Genomic DNA, 21,525 nt, shown 5'->3' with positions numbered 1-21,525 from the left:
GGATAAAATATAGCCTCTCTACAGACTGTTAGCAAACAGCACGTGGGCTGAGATCTGCTAGATAAATTTATGCGCTGTGAATTGTTCACCCAGCTGCGGCGGAGGGACGGATGGACCCAYGGAGAACTGATAACCATATGTGGTGGACATGCCTTCGGTGCTGACCTTTCGAGCGCCCAGCGAGCCTGGAGGTGGCACGGTGACGTCTTCTCAGGGATGTCACCGCGAGGGAATGGGGCACATGTGTTGCTTGAGGCGAGGGAGGGGGGGGACAGGCTGGCAAAACAAATTGCTGCTCCTGACCTTGGTTTTCCCGTTGTGTCATTGGACATGGGTTGAGGATGGATAACCAGGTTTTTTTGCCTTTGCTTGGTTGTTTCCAAGCTCGTGGGGCTTGCCAGAGCTCCCATTCCTGGTGCAGCCCAGGGAGATCAGTTTGAAATGGGAGGTGGTGTTAGGRGAGAAGTGGAAAGGTGGGATTCTCACCCGATTCCAGGCTGTGGGCACAGGGTCTCCAGCACCCACTGTCACCCATTGCAGGTGGAATTCTCACTGCCCTGGTCATGGGGCTGCTTCCTCTGACCTGCCCCAAGCTCCTTGTAGCCACAAAGGGGAGTGTTGGCTTCACGTGGGGATGAAACATCCTGGTGGCAGAACCAGCTCCAGGCAGGCTGACTCAATGAGCCCTTGGGCTCGGTTCAGCTGCTTTAAACCGTGGGCCTGAGCCCAAAACACRGAGCCAAACAGCCTCATGCTTGTCCAAGCTGCAGAGGAGCATGAGTGGTTTGTGGCTGGTCCCTCCTTTCTCTGAGCAGGATCTGCATCCCGCCCTCCGCCCAGGGACGCTGGATGTGTGCATGCTGTCATCACGTGGGACTGGCCCAGAAATGTGTGTCAGCATCTTGTGCATCCACAGCTCCATCCTGGCCTTGACCCAGTGTGCAGGGAGGGCCTGACCCCCTGTGGGTACCCTGCACCCTGCTCTGGCTCCGTGTTCTTGTCTCATTTTACCCTGAACTCCCCCAGCTGCCATTCAGAGAGATGTGGGGGAAAAATTATTCCCCCCCGGTTTTGGGGGAAAAAGCATTTCTCCTGGATGCTGGGCCAGTCCTGCACTCSGGGGCTGGCTGGGCAATCTGCCTTTCTTAGGCTGCAGGGGATTTTGAGGGGGATGTGAAGTGTCTCTGCTTTTGGGATTTTGAGGGTGGGACCTGGAGAAAGAGGCTTTTTTGAGGCTGGGCAGCCTGGGAACCCTCACTGGGATGGAGCAGTGGCTGGCTGCACCCAGCACCTCTCCTGCAGGTAATCCTGGCAGGCTGCAGGCAGGCTGGCTGATCCATGGCTGATCCCTGAGCTCCCCCTTTTTGTACCCCAGCCCCYCCTGTGCCTTTGCCTGGGGCTGTGACTTTTGACACAGGCAGGACACATTTAGCAGTGTGCTCTGAACGCTTTGCAAGTGGCCACCGGTGGGTTGTGAGCCATGGGGCTGTGTCACAGCTCCTGCTGGAGTGACACCAGGGCTGGCATTGCCATCCCAACCCATCCTGTCCTGGTGGCAGCTGGCAGAAAACAGAGTCACCAAAGGCTGGTGGCTCTGCATGTGTGGGTGAAGGATCCCCACAGTGCCTCACCATCTCATTTACTCTTTTTACATTTGTTTAGACTTCACCAGAGCAAAGCACAGCGAGTTTTTAACTGTGACTGGTTTATCCACCAAAGTGTCTTTCCTTTTTCCCTGTGGCGGTTGAGGATTTTGACAAAACCTTTGAAGGAAGCCACAGATAAAACCCAGAGCAATGAAATCAGARGGATGAAGTGTGACGGGGTGCTTGGGTTGGATGTGGCTGTCACTTTTGGTGGGGCAGCTCAGAAAAGCCCAGAATTGCACAGGCAAACCCTGTGGGGCTTTTTTATTTGAGGGAAAACCATTATTTTAAAATTTTGTTTATTGATTTGGCAGGAGCCTGTCAGTGTGGTCAATTGGTCAGTTCTAATGTCCTACCTGGACACATCTCTGGTTGCCGTGGGTGGCATTTGTGGCATTGCCACTCCGTGGACTCCCATCCCACGGGCACATCCACAAGCTGGGAGAGCCAGTGGGATGGCACTGGGCTATCTTCTGCGAGGGGTTCRCAGCTAATTGGTACAATCAATATTTGTTTTGCAAATGCAATTGGAGGGAAAGAGGGATTGAGAGCGCCAGAAATTCAATTGACCTGTAAAAACAGATACGGTGTAAAGGGAATCCTTCCCCTGCCAAGCAAATATTTAGAAAGGAGAAGCAATAAAATGAATAAGCAACAAAGTAATATCCTGCCTCCACGGCCGCCGGAGGCTGCTGGGAAGGGCTGCTGGCCCTGATGCTGCGATAACCCTGAGCAGACGAGTGGCAGGAACCTGTTTCCTAGAGAAAGCGTGTTTGCTTTTGCCCTCTAATCCATCCAAAGCTCATCCTGCTGCCTTGACAGCACTGGGACCTGTCTTGGGTAGCCTGGCAAGCTGGGCACTGTCCCCTACCCCTGCACTGTCCCCTACCGTGGCACAACCCCTGGGGTGGCAGAGGGGACAGGGCTGTCCCTGCACTCTTGTCTCCCCTTGTAGGGGTCTCTGCTCTTTGCTGCCACATCCCTGCTCAGCCTTCTCGGGTGTTTTGGTGATGGGAATGCACTGGGGAGGGCCGTGGGTGCTGTGGGATGTGAGGGGTGCATGGGGAAGAGCATTAATAGTTCCTGCCTGGAAGGACATTCCACTGTGTCAGYGCTCAGCCTCAGCTCTCCTTGGTGTGAAAACCAAAATGGTTCAGGGAAAAAAAAGAAAAGGTGTGTTTTCAGATCAAAAAGCTCCAGAAAAATGTTTTGCGCTGAGAGTGGTGAGATGACATCCAGCCAGGGCTTTGGCCAAGCAAGAGAAAAGCACCCAAATCCCTCTTTTTCAGATGGCCCAGCATCCCTGGGCATGGCCCTTTGATAGCCAAGTGACTTGAGCTTGGGTTCATGGATGAATTTAAAAGTCTCTGTGGAAAGCTAAGATTTTCCAGAAAAAAATGTTTTATGTGTGTACATATATGTGTGCATGTATATATATATTGGTTTATATATATATATATATATGTGCCCACACATACATATGTATAAAATAGAACAAATAGGACAAAGGGAAATAATTTCATGGGAAAACTCTTAATCAGCTCCAGTGCTGAGCATCTTTAGACCCCTTTGGAGCCTTCTGGGCATCTTTGCCCCATAGATGTTGACCCCTCTGATTGGTGTCAGGATCTGARACTTCTTATCATTTTCTGGCATCAGTGAAAGCCTTTTCTGGGGGGTACTGAAAGCACCTGGAAATGCAGTCACTACACAGAAATCAAAAAGAGGATTGGGCTTGAGAATGTTGGCTAAAAATGTGAACTTCCCCTGACTGAAGAGGAAAAAGCTCTGGAGAAGCTCAAGCAGATTTTGAGCTCTTAATAATAAAATTTTCCTGAGATTTTATCCCTGTTTATTGTAAGACTGGGCCCCTCTAGGATGCTCGGTACCTCCCAGAAGCTGATGCTCAGGCCYACCAAAGGCAGAGCTCTGGTTTTCCATGCAAAATGTCATTTGGGAGCAAAGACTCTTGCAGGGATCACATCCCTGGACCACGTCTCCTCCCCGTCTCCAGTGCCACAAGGCTGGAAAACACACCCCAAACATTAATTCCTCTCGAAMCCCCATCCTGAGAGCACACACCGGGAGAGAGTGGCAACACACAGGAAAAAAAAAAAAAAGACAGCTTAAATTTAATGTCTTTTTAGACGAATATTTCCATTCATTCCAGAGCATATTCCTCTGGCATTTCCAGTGCGCCTGTTTCGCCGAGGAGTTCACAAACTTCATGGAAACACATGTTACAGTGCTCTCTAGTGCACGGAGCTATGTATGAAGGATGCCTCTTCGGAGAAATCCCGACGCGAGCGCTGCTTTCGCTCCGGAGCAGCCCCGTTAGCCRCAACAGCTGCTTCCCATTGTGGAAACGCTGTTGAGGGAAGACAAAAAAAACCAAAAAAAAATCCTCGACCCCATCCCAACAACTTGACAACACACGCAGATGATATTTATGCAAAACCCTGAGCGAGGGTGAGCTGGGAAATCAAAGATAAGGCGAGGAATAACCCGGGCGGGAGAGCGCTATCTCCCTGCCGGCAGCGCCCGGCGCGCTCCCGCCGATCTGTGTTTGCCGAGCTGCTCCCAAGCAGCTGGTCCCTGTGTCCGGCTGAGTTTACTCTGTTTAGCTTTTACACAGCCCAGCGATTTTTATAGCCACGGAGCGCCGGGGAGCTCCGCAGGATATTGGCCGCCTCCTAATGAGAATTTGCCGCGTCGGCACGTCGGCGCAAACACCCCGTGAATCTTGAACGCCCGGGAAACGGCGGCTCCTGCAGCTCCATCCCTGGATGCTCCCAGAGCCCTTGTGGGGAACGAGGGTTTTCTGTTTAATAAAGGAAAAGGCAAGCCTTGATTGTAGCCTAGGAGACTGGAGAGCAGCTGGGAGCCCCAGCGCCCGCACTGGCCTCAGTAGCGATGCCCCAGGAAAGCCTCACAAACCCAGGGGAGCCCACGCTGCCCCAGGCAGTCGGGGATTTTGGGGGTTTCTAAAAGTGAATTTGGACTTGTGCGACAGGCAGGTGTTGAACTCAGTCTCCTGGATTGGCCTGATGTCATTTTGAACCTGTTGGTACAAGGTGGAGGTGAATTTACGGCATCACAAGGGAGTTGGGGCTGGGAAGGACTGGAAATCTTCCCAGTCCTTCTTCTGCTTGGAGCAGGGCTGACTTGAATGCTGGATCAGGTTGTTTAGGGCTGGAACCAGTAAAGTATTGGCTGTACCCGAGGAATGAGATTTCTCTGTTTGATCTGAACGCTCTATCTTTCCTTTCCTTTGTTTTTTTTTGTTTGTTTGTTTTTGTTTTGTTTTGTTTTGTTTTTTCGTAACTCGCCTTTTGAAAATCTGCATGGAAAATAGAAAGGTTTAATTATGTTTTGTGTCTATATTAATTTTCCATCACGGGWGGTTTTAAACAAATCAGAAACAAATATAATGACTTGCAAGAGGGAGTACATTAATCTGGAGAAGAATGAAAATAGCTCCTTCCCCCACGGTGGTACAGCACGTCAAAAAAACAGCGTGTGTGTAAAATCCCCAAGGGGGTAGGAAAACCAGCCTGCAGGAGGTTTTAGCCAGGATATCTCTTTCTTGGAAAACAAACCAAACAAAAATTTAGTTTTCAAAATCTTCACGTTTTTATCCATGAATTGAATGACGTGAACAGCATTTCCTTCTCKCCTGGTTATTCCTTCCCCGCTCACAAAGCCAGCCAAACCGGGGTGGCGGCAGCAATGGCACATCCTCTTGCTCCTGGTGACTTTGCTTTTCCATCATTTGCCTCTCCATTAATCTCAGTACAAACAAAGGCTCTGAAGAGACAAGCTGAAAAGCTCCTGGGGGTACGTTTAAATCAGTCCTTTCTAATAATGTCTGTCGACCTCTCCGTGGAAGCACTGCTCCCCAAGGAAAGGACACGGAGCTGCAGCAGCGTGCTGAAATATGGTGGGGTGTAATTAATTCTGACCTCTGGCTCCCGCTCACTCACTCTCAATATTAAATTTGACTAGTGATATTGTGGTTTTTCAATTATCCTTGTTTTCTTGGGGGCATGGGGGGGTGAGGGGGGTCGCTGCTCAAAATTCAGCTTGGTGGGAGATGCACGGCTTGGATACAGAGCTGCTGGGCTGTGGGCTGGGTGGGAACGATCCTTGGGTTGGCTGTGCTGGGATGGCATTTGGGCTCAGGACGTGGTGTTGTGTCCCTCTTGCCTCCAAAACWTGGTGCTCAGTTGGTACTGGGACTKACRTTMCACGCCGTTATCGAGGGTGGGGGGACACAAAAAGAACAGCCTTTAGGGAAATGGGGAGGAAAATCAGCATTTTGGTCTTGTCCTTTTGGCCTCACCCAGGACACCACTTTCTGGCCACTCTTGCAACCAGCAGAGGGTTTTTATCAGTCTCCTGTTGGGACACAGAGCCATCAGCTGCTATAGGACTTTGYTGGTGAAAGTCTTATTAATGCGTCCTCGATCCGAAATGGAGCAGCTCAAAGCAGCCCTGGAAGATGTGCACTTGCTCGACCTTTTCCTTGGAAGCAGGGAAGGCTCGAGGGCTGCTGGTGTGTTTTGGCAGCGGCCGCTYGCTGGGAAGGCTTCGTTTGTCTGTTTACTTAACCCCATCATTGTAGCAGTGCCCCTGCGTGTCACGCCGTGGTCCCTGGAGGCTCCRGGAGGTGTTAAGTGACCACTTTTGGACCCTGTCCAGGACTCGGGGGCAAAGGTGCCCTTTCCTGGGAAAGCTCGGATGGTTCCCATGTAGCAACAGGAGGGTTAAACAGCTCGGCATCGACCCCTCTCCTCTGCTGCCCCCCTTTCCTCTCTGCCACCAGCTCCCCAGCGTGTCCCCATCACCGGTGTCCTCTGCCACTGTCCAGGCTCCAGGAGGGACATGGGATCTGCTCAGGCAYAGAGCAGGAGCTCCTTCAGGGATGCTCCTGCACAACACCCATGCGTGGACCCCATAATTTAACCTTTCAAAGCCTCTGGGATCCCTGGATGGGGCTGCCCCCTCCTCAGCCATCACTGGCTTTTCCTTTGAGAACAATCTGTTYTTGTTGGCATCCTCTGCCAGGATGGGCTCTTTGAGGAGGAGTGCAGGGCTGGGATGTGTGGCACAGTGGGGTAGAACTGCTGCTTGTGACCCCAAGAGAGCTGGGTTAGGTGAAGAAAGGTGAAAAGCAGGATTTCACCTCCTTTCCTCGCTCTTCTGGCCTCTCGCAGCACGCAGCCACCACTGAGCTGCTCAGGGGTGAATCTACAAGAGGCCAAGGTTTGGCTTTTTGGACTCCCTGTTCCCTGTTGGCAGCAGCAGCTCACCTGGACCCCGGGGAGGACTTGCACCCCAGGGCTGTGGAGGCRAGCTCTCATCAGCCCCCGGGGTGAAATAAGCCCATTTCAGCCCGGTTGCCATGCCCCTCAGAGCGTCAGAGGACAGGCAGCAGGAATGAGAAGGGCTTGAGCTGGGGGGGAGGGAGGAGAAGGGAAATTAAAGGAGGAAAAAAAAAAAAAGGAAAACGCCACTTGCTGCAAAGCGAGTGAATTCTCCAATAAACCCGAATCTGCTGAGAATACATTTTACAAACATGCAGCGAAGTTGGCCGCTTTTGTTTGGGCGTTTGTTAAGCATTAACTAAAGAATGCCATGGTCCAGCCTGCTCGGTGTGAAACCTAATTCTCCCCCTTTCTGGAGCCATGGCATGGAGTGCTCAATTTTTTTCTCTCTGTAGGACTGCAGCCTTCTGGTACTCCAGCCAAAAAACACTCATATTTTAGCAAGCTTAGCCCCGGCCCCGTTGCCAGGCAGTAAAGCGAACACTTGTCCGCCTCGGGGGGGAGGGAGCCCAGAGACGGGGAAGGGTCAGGAGAAGAGCCCCGGGGAAAACATCCCTGCTCTGTCCCACTGGAGAGCTCTCTGAGGGCTTGGGGTGCACAGGGAGRGAAGTGAGGGCAGCTGTGGGTGACAYGAGCCCAGCAGAGCAGGGACAAAGTGACGTGAAGGCCAGAGCGGGGACAGGGTGACATGAGCCCAGCAGAGCAGGGCAGCCACTCATTCCCAAGCCATGGGCACAGGGGTGACAGCAAGTGGCATTTTTCCACTGCCAGCCTCTCAAAGTGTACCCACTGCTGCTGTCTCCCTTCCACAGTGAGTCAGAAGATGACCGGGTGCCAGGACAGCTCAGTCCAGTGTCCTTGAGTCAGAAGATGACCAAGTGCCAGCACAGCTCAGTCCAGTGTCCTCCCTCCCTACGCTCACTGCCCTCCTCCCCTTGTGCCACACGTGGCCATTGGCTCATGCCCGTGCCAAAGTCCTGGCCACGGTGGGATCCATCACTTGGAGATGGCTCTGAGTGGCCAGGCTGGAACTCCCTGGGTTAGTGAGGATCTCCTCAGGCTCCTCCTGGGCCGTGCTGAGAGCACGGGATGAGCTGGGCAGTTTTCTGCACAGGTATTTTGGAAACCCAGCATCCCTGTGGCTGTGCCAGCTGCGGGCAGCCCCGGCAGGGCTTCCCAGGGACCACTCTCAGCACATCCCTGGTGCAGGCAGGGAGAGAGGAAAGCATCTTTCTCTCCTCCCCTCCCCGCGGAGCTGCCTCACCTTCCCCGCCGCCCGGACCGAATCTCTCGGCGCGGCCATCGAGGTTTGTCCGTCACGATTTAATTTCGGCGTCGCTGCCCCGGGAGGCTCGGCGGGGCCGCGTTTGCATGCGGGGCACGCAGACAGACGGCAGCCGGGAAGCGCCCGTCAATCACGGCCCCTTTCAGCCTGTCACCTCAAAAAAGGGACACGGGGGCCGCGGTGGCTCCGCTGGGAAAGCGGGGCTGCCCACTGGGAAGGGACACAGGATGCGGCACCCCAGAGAGGTCTGTGTCACATTTCTAGGTTTCTGTGGTGCTGTGTGGATGGAAAACCCCAAAGGAGAGGTCTGGGGTGCTTTTCTGGGAAAGAGGGATGGTGTGGAGGAGAGGGACTGCATCTTGGGGAATACCCGTAACGCCATCAGAAACACTGCGCTCTTGAAAATGCCCACAAATTTTGCTTCGAGGTTTTCTTGAAAGTCACTATCAGCCCCCTTCTGCTTCAAAACTGCAGCTTGTCACTTCAAAAGGGACCTAAACTTAAAAAAAAACAAAACAAAAAAACCCAAAAAAATGCAAATTAATCAATACAAGAACAGAACAGTTTTTAAGTTGGCTATGTGTTGTAACAAAAATTGCTCACATCACTGGTTTTTTGTGCCTGTCAGCTTCCCACTGGCTAAACAAACCCAGCATTGCTAGTCAGGCCAGAATTAGCTTTGGAACACAGGTTATGGAGGAAAAAACCCTCTGCTGAGAGCAGAAACATCCCTGGGTTGGCGTAAATGAAGGTGCGGCCATTGAAGAATGGTAATTTGTCTTTGGTTTAAAGTGGAATTTCCAGARCCCATCCTTCTCTTCATCTGGGCTGTTTCCTGTAGGGAAATGGATCTCAAAATCCCTTCCTCAGGAGCAGGGAGGCACAAAGAGAGGGGAGAAAAGATGGCATTTGCTCTACAGCCTGCTTGCAGAAGGAGGGAGCTGGGCACAGAGGTGACAGTCCCAGAGATGGAGGAAAACATCTCTGGATCCAGGCTGGCGTGTCTTGCTCAGGTTAAAACGTTAAATTAATTGTTAGATCTGGTGCTGGAAGAAAATTTTCCTTCCTCTCCATCTCAGGCTGACCAGTTCCAGCTGGRTTATATATGCTGGTGGGGTTATTCCCAGGGGGGTTATCCATGTGTGGGCTTCTCCATGGAAGCTGTTATTCCCCAATCCCCGTGGAGTAGCTGGGTGTCCAGGGAGCTGGGACACCAGCAGACCCTTTGCTCCCTCTCCGTTACTACCTGTGACAGACTGTGTTTTTTCTGCCTTTTGGTGACCTTTTGGTGCTTGAGGTCTCAGTTTATTGTGTGTTTATGAGGAGCTCTTTATAGTTTCATACTGTGGAGGAGATTTTTGTGGGGATTTCAGTGCATATCATGTTGCCCAGGGGTGGGACAGTSCTGCACTGGGCAGTGAGAGACACCTGAACTGTCTGGCATCCCTCAGTGGGAGCTGCTTGGGGAATAAAGCCCTTTATTCAGTGATGGCTTTAAGTGTCTGATATCAGCCRTCTAAATCTCACAGCTTTCTGCTTTACAACACATTTTGGGCTTGGAAACATCCACTGCTGCATCCACCTTTGGTTGCTGCATCCACCTTTGGCTGGTTGGCAAAGGTTTGTGGCTCTCTAATAAGCGCCCTGGAAACAAATTTTGGGCGCATTCATTCGTGGAGATTAGATGGCAGCAGTGTAATACCTTATCAATATTTTATTACTGAGAGCAGTTGGTAATCCCAACAGGTAGGGCTTTAAACATCATTTAAACAGGATGAGAATGTGTTGCCAGATGAATACAAATCGCCTCCGCCTTGACATAAAAGAGACGTAATTAAAGATGAAGTGACTGCAGAAATATTAATGCAAGCCTGTGTGTGTTTGAGCTGGAACAAGAAAAAAAATGACCCTTCAGAAGGGATGCTTGCAAGGGAATATTCATCCCTCTCTTCCCAGGGCASTCATAAGGATGTTGGGAATACATCTTGGAGACAGGCAGTTATATGTAAACCTGGGAAATTAAAGCTGAATCTAGAAAAATTAAAGCTACTCTTGGCAATATCTGGAATTATAAACTCCCTAACCTCCACTTTTGATTTGGTGTTTTCCCGCTTTCTGTGGTGACAACAGTGTTTTATAAAAGCTTTAAAAAACCCTTTTCCTACTTCTTTGGGAATGCCACCTTTTTCTGAGCGTGCCCAGGGTTTGGCTGGCATGAGGAGAGCTGTACCAGACCCTCATGCTTGTCAAAACCGTTTGGGGGAAATCTGGGAGGGAGCAGGCACTTTTTTAAAATGATCCCCGTTTTCTGATGGTTTTCCTGTGAGGGTTTTGCACACATCTGGTCCTCTGCTTGTCGGAATGGGGCTGATTCAGCACATTTCCTCTGTGGGTTTTTGTAACAGCCAAAAAATGAGATGAGATTGGAAGCCTGCTGGTGGCTGCAGGGCTGCCTGTCCCCTCCCCAGCCCCCAAATTTCCCCAGGGATGACACATGGGATGGGGACCTTGGAGGTGGAAGCTCTCTGGGGCCAGACTGGATGCAGCAGTCCCCAGGCTGGGACTCGGGCAGTGCTCGGAGATAACCCCTGCAGGATGTGTGCTGACTTTTGACTTCCCTTTCTGGGCCAAAGGCACCAAGGCRGGGGAATATTAATGTCCAGTTCCCACAGATATTTCAGACAAGACTGAATAAACAGTAAGKTTTTTTTCTCTATGATGTCCAAGACAAGAACTCAGATATTGGGGTGTGGCAAAGAGGTTCTGGTTTGATACCTTCAAACATCTCATTGACTGAAAATACCCAGCCCAGGGTTAATTCCAGGTGCCTCCAAGCCCTCTCAAGCCAACACCAATGCTGCCACCTCTGCTCTTCTCAGTTTCCCCAGCTGTAAATCATTGATCATTGTCAGTAAGGACATTTAAAGTCAGAGAAAGAAAGGCTCTGTTTCAACCCAAAATGTTATTGCTGTTGTTATTATTATTGGCTTTTTAGTCCAAAGCCAGTGTGTTGAAATCTGGGAACAGTTTAATTAGGGATGCCTCAAACACTGTCACATCAATGTCAAGGAACAAGCTGAGCTTTCTCTTTTCCTTTTGACACATCAAGTCTTCTGTYTGTCACTGGCCTTAACCCCAAAGTTGCTGCCTTGGAGATTTGTATGACACATTAGACATTCCTGATGTGTTTGCAAGAGGGAATGGGGCTGTTCCAGTGACCCAGGCTGGAGGGATGGGGTGGTTTGTGTGTGAGTGACAGTGGGTGCACAAGCATGGATGAACTCACTGGCCCTATTGCTGTCTTGATAAAACCCATGTGGTGCCTCGTGGTGATGGCACCTGGGCTGTTGGGTTTGATACCTTTTCTTTTTCACATGGAGCACCTGGATATTGGGATCTTCATCGCTTGACCACATTCATGGTAAGCACCTGGTAATCACCAAAACTGCTGAAGTTGGCCCAAAGGCAGCATCCCCCATTGGCAGAGGGCGAGCGTCCCCGTCACAGAATCACAGAATCACAGAATCACAGAATCACACAGAATCACAGAATGACACAGAATGACAGAATGACAGAATCTCAGAATCACAGAATCACAGAATCACATAGAATCACACAGAATCACACAGAATTACAGAATCACAGAATCACACAGAATCACACAGAATCACAGAATGACAGAATCACACAGAATCACACAGAATCACAGAGTCACACAGAATTACAGAATGACAGAATCACACAGAATTACACAGAATCACAGAATCACAGAATCATAGAATGACAGAATCACAGAATCACACAGAATCACAGAATTACTAGGGTTGGAAGAGACCTTCAAGATCTTTGAGTCCAACCCATGCCCTGACACCTCAATAAACCATGGCCCCAAGTGCCACATCCAATCTCTTTTTAAACACATCCAGGGATGGTGACTCCACCACCACTCTGGGCAGCCCATTCCAACGCTTTATCAATTTTTTTCTGTAAATAACTTTATTGTAATATCCAGCTGTGGGGTGCCAGTGCCATCGTGCCCAGTCCCCCAACACAACACGGACACCAAGGGGGTGACACGGTGACGCTGTGCTGGTGCCCATCTCCCCGCCACGGGTCACACACTGTGCGGGATGTCACTGCGGGATGTCACTGGGCTGTCACAGCRGGCTGTCACAGYGGGCTGTCTCTCGCYRTCCCGCAGGCTGTTCGCRGTGAAGTGTGCAGGYTGCCTGGAGGCCATCGCKCCCAGCGAGCTGGTGATGCGCGCCCAGAAGAGCGTCTACCACCTGCACTGCTTCTGCTGCTGCGTCTGCGAGCGGCGCCTGCAGAAGGGCGACGAGTTCGTGCTCAAGGAGGGGCAGCTGCTCTGTAAGGGCGACTACGAGAAGGAGCGGGAGCTGCTGAGCTTGGTGAGCCCGGCTCTGTCGGATTCTGGTAAGGGGCCGCCCGCGCCCGGCGTCTCCCTGGCTGGTCCCGCTCCGAGGCCCCTGGGGTGGGAGTGGGGGGTGGTCTGGAGGTGAATTTCTGCCCTTTGGTCTGAAAGGATAAGCTCCGTAAGCAGCACTGGATCCTCCAGCCGGTCTCTCCCACCCTGGTGGTCAGGGAGCTCAGCAGGGAGGGGCTGCAGGGCTGGAGGATGCTCCGTGGACCATCCCATCTCCTGAAGATCATTTCTGTAAGGGTTTGTGCTCCTGGTCTGGGCAGAGCACCAGCACCCCATCCCRAGGGGCTACAGCTTCCCCAGGTGTGGGAGGGAGAGCTGGACACTGACCACCTTGGGCAAAATCCCTCCTCTGGCCCACACTGGCCCTGCCTGGGAGTGTGAAAGGGCCGAGAACAAGAAGGGAGCTGCTTCTGCTCTATTCACCCCTCTTATAACAAGCGCTGGGGACTGCGAGGGTGGAGATGATCTGATGATCTACGAGAAATCCTCACGATAGCACCATCCCCACAGAGCCCTGCTCCTCACCAGGCTGGCAACCTCCCACCTGCATCTCTCAGTTCCCCTTGAAATCCCTGTTTGGGGAAGACTCTGCCTTGTGGAGGGRAAGGATTTACCTTTGAAATTCTCTGCTCTGGAAGGGGCTGCCAGCAGCTGTTGAGGGGGCCAAGTGGGACTGTCTTTTCCCTGCTGGAGCAAAGCACTAGATTTAAAAAAAAAAGAGAAATCAAGGTTAGGAGTGTGTGGTTGAGGTGTGAAGCAAAGACATGACAAAGCCTGGTGCACTCTGTCCTGAGTGCTGTAGCTGGGAGAGGATGGATGAAAGGATGGCTATGGTTTTTTGCAGATATGAAGCAAAAATTGCCYCAAGCCCRYATTTCTCTTTCAAACTGTGCTCCTCTGCAGCGAGAGCCAGATTCTGTCCAAGCTCTGCAACCCTGCTCACTCAGGAGAGAAAAATCTTCACCACAAGTAACAGTGGTGTTTAAAAAATCGAGTGAKGTGATGGGAGGAGATGGCTGGGGGGAGCTGGTGAGGGATGGTCCAGTGCTGGAGGAGCTGCAGAGGCAGCAGTGCAGGAGGATTCGGCACACTGGCACTGGCTCTTGCCTCAGCCCTGGGAAAGTCCTTCACTGATTGAAGAATTTCTATTTTTTCCRCTGGGAAGTGCAAACTCCTTCGGTTAAAATAGGAACCAATGAGGAGATGTCGTGCAGAAGGGAAAGCAAATTGGCCACAATGGTTTGGGATTGTTCCKAGTGGGGGAAAAGGGCAGTTGGGGAAAGGTTGGGGAGCTTTTCCTCCCCGGCGACTCATCAGCCTGCGGTCCGGCCCCGCTGCCAGGGGCTCYGGCCAAACCCAGAGCTCAGCTCAGCAAAAACCTCAGGGGAAAGACTTATTTTGGTGGAAACTCCAGCTGAACCCTGAGGGATSCAAAGGGCCAGCGTGGGAGTCAAAAGGGCACGGCACCCCCTTGRCTGGTCGGAAACCCAACCCGAAGCCCCTGACATGGCCAGGCAGCCTCTGACCCCAAAGCTTGGCCCCACTGCCAGCCCTGCCTGCTTTTGGTGGCTACCAGCAGTCTTGGGATGTCACACGGCTCTGGGGACGGTGACACAGCAGGGACCAGCCCAGGTGCACATCCCCTGGGATGCTCAGTGTGGCAGCTTGTCCCCGTCCTGCTGCGTCCCCCCGATCCCATTGCCGGGAGACGCAGAGCGGTGTCCGGCACCATCCTGGATCCCTTCCCCAGCAGCGTGTGATGAGCTTGTCCAGCCTCTTCCCTGTCCCCCCCGGCTGCTTTGAAGCCCCCCACCCTCCCTCTCTCCCTCCCCCCGGCCGCCGCACACCAAGGGCCACTTTATGAGAAAGCGCAGATAAAAAGCGAGCCATATGTTGTCTGTAATCTCCCAAACCCTCGCTTCAATTACTGCCTCCCCCGAGCCTCCGCCGCCCAGCCTAAGTAAACAAGCCCCTCTGAAAGAGGACCCCGCTTTCCAATTAAAAGCGTCCTAACGTTTCTGCTCTCCCTAAATCCTCCTGAGCGAGGAATGTCCCGGCCCCGGCGGCGGGATGTGGGCTCGGCAGGTCGGGGCGAGGGCACGCCGCACAATATCCACCGCCCCGGCCCCTTCCCAGGTGACGTCAGGGCAGCCCCAGACACTCATTAATTTCTCCCCCCTCCTCGGTGGGGAAAGGCTTGAAAGGGAGAGTTAATTAAAAGTAATACCCCGCCAAATCCGGCTTCACTTTTGCTTCTCTCCCTTTGACACTGGGAGGGATTTGGGGAGCAGGTGTTGGCAGGGGGAGGGCTCGGAGAGGCTGCTCTGAGCGGGTTTTCCCCCTTGGAGTGGGCTTTGAGCATCGTGGACKTGATGGAGTCTGTGGCTCTGCACCCTCCTGGAGTGGGGTGCAGGCACCAGCTGACATTCCTCCTGCCACGATTTGTAAAAATCCCTGCCTTTCCATCAAAATGAAACTCCTGCAGGTTCCGGGATAGGTGGCAGTTTGAGAGCAGAGCAGAGCCTGAGCTGGCCCTGGGAAGGAGGAGGAGGCAGCAGCCACTGCTCAGCCCCATCAGCCATCAGAGACTCCAGAGCCTGGGGCTCCCCTCGCTGGGGTCTCACACCCACTGCAGGGTTGGGACATGCAGGAAAACACCAGTTTGTCTTTTCCATTGCTGTGGGCACACTGTGGGTGTGCCATGAGTGAGCAGGAGCTGGGCTCTGGTTCCCAGGGGTTCCAGCATGAAGAGCTCTCCCAGCCCCATCCTTCCCAGCCCACTCCCAGGGAAGGTCTCTGTGTGGCTGGAACCCAGGAGAGAGCCCAGCAGTGTGGAGAGAAGAGGTAACTCAGGTGCCTGGGAGCATTCTGAGCATTCTTGCTGCTCCACTGGGATCTCTGCCTCCCCTTGCCCTGGAGATCTGCTCCCATCTTTCCCCATTCCCACCTGGGCTGGTGGGATTCCCCATTCCCAGTGAGGATTGACGCTTTCCTGGTGTGTATGATCTATGGTTTGGGGTTTGGCCTGGCCCCTTTTCACCACAGATTACCCTGAGCCTAGCTCACTCTCCCTGGTCCATCCCCATCTCCCAGAGCCACAGCAGCCTCGGGGTGGACTTGGGCCAAGCCCAGCCGTGCATCCACATCAAACCTCAGCTCCATTACTGATTCCCAAATGAGCAGTGCAGGGGCTTTCTGGAAAAGGCTGTGAATGGTTTATAGCTGTGAGAGGGAAGGAGCTGCGCTGTCAAAGCTGCATCACTGYCCTCACACACTGAGCAAGCGAGGTCAGCGGCTGGTGGTGATGATGATGGAAATGAGGAAGGCTGGGAAGAGGCACTGCCCACTTTCCTGGAGCAGTTTCTGCCCAAAGGCTCTGTGCCCTGAGTGGTGGAGAGCAGCAGGGAGGTGCACCCCAGTGCTTGGGAAAATCAGCTGTCCTGGGGTTTCACATTGGGAAAATTGCAGCTGCTCAGACTGTTGGGGAAAAGAAGAACCCAAAAATTACACCTGCTGACTGAGCAGCCACAAACTTCAAGTGATGGTAGCTCTCCCTGTTGCCATGGAGCAGCCAGCCCCAAACCTCAGCTTCTCACACATATTCACAAGAAGATCCCCAGCTTGTTTTAAATCTCCCAGATTRTTTTTGATCATGCTGGAAACGGTGTGTGTGGCTTGTTGTCTGTAAAGGACTTGCTTTTTTTTCCCTCCTTAGGCAAAAGTGATGATGAGGACAGCATCTGCAAGCTGGGCCAGGCCTCGGGGAAGGGCGCTGAGGATGGGAAGGATCACAAACGGCCCAAGCGGCCGCGGACGATCCTGACCACGCAGCAGCGYAGGGCGTTCAAGGCATCGTTCGAGGTCTCCTCCAAGCCCTGCAGGAAGGTATGGGCAGATGGACCCATGCCCAGCTGCCTCCACCCCTTGGGGATGTGCTCGGTGTTGGGCAAGGACTGGCCCTGACTGCTCTGAGCCCTCCTCAAGTGCCCCTGGAAAGCTGAGCAGGCTGAGACGCTGTTGTCACTCTTCATTCCCAGGTGCGGGAGACGCTGGCAGCAGARACGGGGCTGAGTGTCCGCGTGGTGCAGGTCTGGTTCCAGAACCAGCGGGCAAAGGTGGGTGCCAGGGACGCCAGCACCCACTGCTGGGGCTCCCTCTCTCCTGGCTTGGACCAGAGGATGATTTCACTGTGCTTTTCCCCCCTCTCCCAGATGAAGAAGCTCGCCAGGAGGCAGCAGCAGCAGCAGCAGGACCAGCAAAACACACAGCGCCTGAGCTCAGGTACACCCCTCACCCAGCTCTCCCCGTGCTTGGGGTGTGCCCATTTCTCCAGGCTTCCCAGGGAGCTCAGCCACCCAAAAAGCAGCAGCCAGACTGYGCTGATGACTCGCCCTTATCTTGCAGCCCAGACAAACGGCAGCGGCAGCGCGGGGCTGGAGGGGATGCTGAACCCCTACACCACCCTGCCCCCGCCCCAGCAGCTGCTGGGCATGGAGCAAAGCGTCTACGGCTCCGACCCTTTCCGGCAAGGACTCACCCCGCCCCAGATGCCCGGAGACCACATGCACCCCTACGGTAGGGCTGTGGGCTTGGCCTTTTCCCTTCTGTCCTTCAAAGAGATGCTGGGTTGTGGTGGGGTCTCCTCACCCCTAAATATTTGATGCTGCACAAGCTGGGGGTACCGGGGCACTGTCAAGGTGCTGGAGGGGAAAGCAGGCTCTGAACCCATTCCATGGAGAAGCAATCTCTGAACCCCTTCCATCCCTTCCCTGCTCYCCAAGGTGCCGAGCCCCTCTTCCACGACCTGGACAGCGACGATACCTCACTGAGCAACCTGGGCGACTGCTTCCTGGGCACGGCGGACGCGGGGCCGCTCCAGGCACGAGTGGGAAACCCCATCGACCACCTGTACTCCATGCAGAACTCCTACTTCACCTCCTGAGTGCGGCGTGGTGCCCGGCACGGGGCAGCCTCCATCCCGGGAGGGGCCACGGAGCTCCCGGGGCTGGGAGGGAGGGGAGCAGCGCTGCGGGGATGCCGTCTAATAATGTTGTAGCTTGGGGTTCCCAAGGAGCGAGTTAAGTTATGGGTTGCATAGTTTCATGTTTCTCTTAGGAGCCTAGGATTAGGGACAGGAGCAGTTTTTGCAGCTGGCGAGTGGATTTTTCAAATTTCAAACGGGGGCGCGGATTTCTCGTTTTTGCAGGGGGAGGGGGGGTTCTCCCACGGGAGCATCCCGGTGCTGTTTCCCACCTTTGGAAAAGCCAAAATTGAAAAYTGAGAATTGAAAAATTTGRAATTTGAAAAGCTGACAACGCTTTGGGGGAGCACGAAGGGAAATGTTGCTGCGGGGTTTGGGGTTTTTTACCCCTCTGTTCCCTCAACCCGTTTGAGCGCTCGCTGCTTAAACATAGGGACTTTGGAGATAGATGTTCCCATGCGAATATAGAAAGCTAGAAACCCCTAACATTGTCCCTGTCCCCGAGGACRGGGCTGTGTGTGTGGATGTGTGTGTGCGTGGGCACGCGTGGCTGGGAGTGCCGCGCGGCCACACCTSCCAGATTGTATCAACAAAGTTTATTTCTAAGTCTATCAGAAATTTACTGTACAGCAAAAGTAACTTTATTTTCAGTGTGAACCATATTTAAGGAAATACTCAATGCACTTAAGTTATAAGAGGAAATAATTTACTTTTTATAAACGTTATGTTTAGGTTGCAAAAAGCCCAGTGGCAGGGAAGGAACATCAGTTCATTTCAGGCGATAGGTTTGGGTTTTGGGGTTGGTTGTTTTTGATGTTCTCAGGTTGCCCCACTGGTTTTGAGGTGCAGTTGAAACACAAAGCAGAGCTGGCTCCAGTTTGATGGGGGCAGTGTGGTGTCCAGGAGGTCACTGTGGGGTGGACATGCTGCTGGAGCTGGTGGACAACCCGGCCTGTCAGGGCTCGGCCGTGCTTCCCCACATCACCTTTTCCTTGCCCACCAGTGACCCATCCCAAATCCCCAAATTTGGATGCTGGGCTGGTGTGAGCTGCTGTCCCGGTGCTGGGAAACGCTGCCAGCCGTGCCAGCACCCCTTGGGAAGGAGGGACAGCCCTGCCTTTCCCACCCCATGCTCAGCTCTGTTCCTGCCAGAGCCGTGGGTACCTGGGGCAAGTTCTCCTCGGGGCCGAGCCTTCAGCTGCCCCTCACCTCATCCCCACTCTCGTTTTCATGCGTTGTGTCCTTTTGTGCTGCTGTTCACGACCGATGTAAGCGACAACCCGTACAGATGTGCGAGTGACTGAGAGGCTCGAAACACTGGCTCGTGGCCACCGTCCAGTCTGACACTGAATGTAGCAGGGTCTGGAGATGGCTGACCCAGCGGGAGATGCTGACACAATGTCAGAAATCATGTACCGAGATAAAATTAAAAAGGCAAAAAAAAAAAAAAATCACTGTTGAAGGGAAAAAAAAAAAAAAAAAAAAAAAAAAAAAAAAAAAAAAAAAAAAAAAAAAAAAAAAATTTTAATAGAAAAAAAAAAAAAAAAAAAAAAAGAAGCGTGGTCTTTTCTTGCGTGGTTGTGTCCTCTTGACTGGGAGAGGGAAGGGTTTGAGTCATCTCCACAGGCTGTGAGGTCTTGGGTGGGGTGTAGTGAGACAACATGGGAAGTTTCTGGTCATTGGGATTTTGATATCAAATATTCACAGAATCATAGAATTCACAGAATCACAGAATTCACAGAATTCACAGAATCACAGACCCCTTCATGGCATGGCTTGCAAGGGACCTTAACAGCTCATCCAGTGCCATCCCCTGCTGCACTGGGACACCTTCCACTGTCCCGTGGAAGCTCCAAGCCCCATCCAACCTGACCTTGCACACTGCCAGGGATGGGGCAGCCACAGCTTCTCTGAGCAACTGTGCCAAGGGCCTCATCACATTCTGTGGTCTGGGACTAAACTGGCCCTTGGAGTGTCCACTGTGGCCAACAGAGAGATTGGTGGGTCTGGGAGGTGAGACATCTCTCTCTGGCTCCCACCCAAAGTGGCAGAGAGGAGTTTGCTGGGGCTCTTCACCAGGCTCTCACCTGAGCAACTCAATGTTACGACTGCCTACAAGGGATGGGTGGGTATTTTCCAAAAGGAATTGCTCTTATCACAGCTCCCTGGCATGGAGAAGTTCCATAAATATGCCACCAAATGGCATCTCATTTCTGAGACCTTCAAAACAAGGGGTTTTCCTTCCTGCCTTTCATCTGTCACTGTTCTACAGCTCCTGTGCTGGAAAATGTTTTCAAAGTGTCCAACCTGCAAAAAAAAAAATCTAAAATGGTGTGACTATAAGAAGAAAAGCAGATTTTTATTTTACAAGTTGTAAAATAAAGAGCAGCTTAAGAGCAGCCTGGATTTCCTGGGTTGGTTTGAGTTTTTGCTCTGTTTCAAGACAGCAGCTGTGAAAAGGGTTGGACTCATCTTGTGGTGGACAGGTTGGGRAAATTATGACTTGAGGTTTGTCCAACACTGGGCTTGGTGGGCCTGGAGAAATACCTGGCTGGTGCTGTGTGGAAAAGAGGGCAGATCTGGGGGAGGTGGAATAGAGGTGCTGTGGAGGAGCTGCTATGGCCCAGGAACCCTGCAGGATTTGTAGGATCAGCTCTAGGCAATGGCTGGGTTAACACCACATGTAAAAATAGCTGTTTCCTTCAATGGTTGTTAAAATTACCTCAGAAATTCCTCTCACTTGGAGACTTCTTAAAACATCGTGTTCAAATTTGTGGGGTTTTATTTTTAATGTTTTAAAGATAAAAGGTTTCTCTCCCCCACCCACAGCTATTTCCTATTTGAAAAATGCTCAGGTGCATCAGTCTGGCTTCCCATCAGCCTGACTGCCAATTTACACTTGCTAAATTGCTTCCCCCAAATTAAAACCCCCATGTCATGCAGAYTGGTTGCCTACTTTTAAAATCTTGCAAAAATGTAATGACACCCTATAATAACAGTTTCTTGAGGCAAATGTGTGTGTATATATACATATAGTTATTTTGTAGAGTATGTAATTTTGGGAAAGGATAAGGATTGTGGATGAGGGCAGATCTTTGTCTGGAATAATCAGTAGAATTCATGGTTTTAAGCCCGTTCTCCTGCCAGTTGGCCCGTACGCTCGGCGCAGCCCGAACATGAGCCCAGTTTGCAATCTTGCCATGGAGTAGCAGATGTGGGTCCTCCTGTCATCTGGATTTCATATCCTCCCRTTCCTTATTTCAGGGTGTGGATGGATCCTGCCAAAGCAAAACTGGCTGGGCCTTATCTCCTGCAGGTGCCGGAGCCCGTGCGTGGCAGATGCCTGCTGTCAGGCTGGGTGGCTTGTCAGGTGTCCCTGGGTTTGTCCCCCTGGGGTGTCCTTTCGTGGGGCTGCTTTGCTCCGTGTCTCGGCTCCCTGGGACAAAYGATACCTTCTTGTCAAAGCAAGGACAGAATGGGGTCTGACACGAAAACAGGTTCCACCTTGCCCTCCGAGGCAAGGGCAATGCCAGCAACGGGATGGGAGCTGACCTTTGTGTCTCCAGCGACTCCAAACAAAGCTGCTTCTGTTCAGGCACTGCTCGGTGGCCAAGGAGAGATCAAGTCAGAGATTGTCAGTTGAGGACACTGATTAGATGATACTGATAGGCAGCCAGCTCTGAGTGATATTATGTTAATTAACTTGAACTCTGTGAATGGATGGCTCGGGAGCGTGTGGCAGATGCAGCCTGGAGCGAAAACCAAAATGGCAGTGGCCACTGCTGGCTGGGTTTGCAGCTGGGTGTTTGAATCTTGGTCATTTTGGTTTGAATCTTGGTGGC

General features: G+C 52.4%; 1 protein-coding gene across 1 annotated transcript in view; it reads left to right on the top strand.

Annotated features, from left to right (window-relative positions):
* The window catches only part of LMX1A (LIM homeobox transcription factor 1 alpha), a 39,784-nt gene extending 22,099 nt beyond the window's left edge, over positions 1 to 17,685 (top strand). Inside the window, exons 4-9 of the mRNA XM_057383004.1 lie at positions 12,460 to 12,692; positions 16,418 to 16,587; positions 16,740 to 16,817; positions 16,914 to 16,983; positions 17,107 to 17,277; positions 17,484 to 17,685. Coding sequence (XP_057238987.1) covers positions 12,460 to 12,692; positions 16,418 to 16,587; positions 16,740 to 16,817; positions 16,914 to 16,983; positions 17,107 to 17,277; positions 17,484 to 17,644 — 883 coding nt within the window. The 3' untranslated portion in view covers positions 17,645 to 17,685. The remainder of the gene's footprint in view (positions 1 to 12,459; positions 12,693 to 16,417; positions 16,588 to 16,739; positions 16,818 to 16,913; positions 16,984 to 17,106; positions 17,278 to 17,483) is intronic.
* Positions 17,686 to 21,525: the final 3,840 nt, after the last annotated feature.

This window comes from Malurus melanocephalus, unplaced genomic scaffold (assembly GCF_030028575.1).
Source record: "Malurus melanocephalus ecotype Western Australia unplaced genomic scaffold, MMel_1.1 scaffold_601, whole genome shotgun sequence".
Lineage (NCBI taxonomy): Eukaryota > Metazoa > Chordata > Aves > Passeriformes > Maluridae > Malurus > Malurus melanocephalus.
This window is presented reverse-complemented; position numbering and strand designations above follow the sequence as displayed.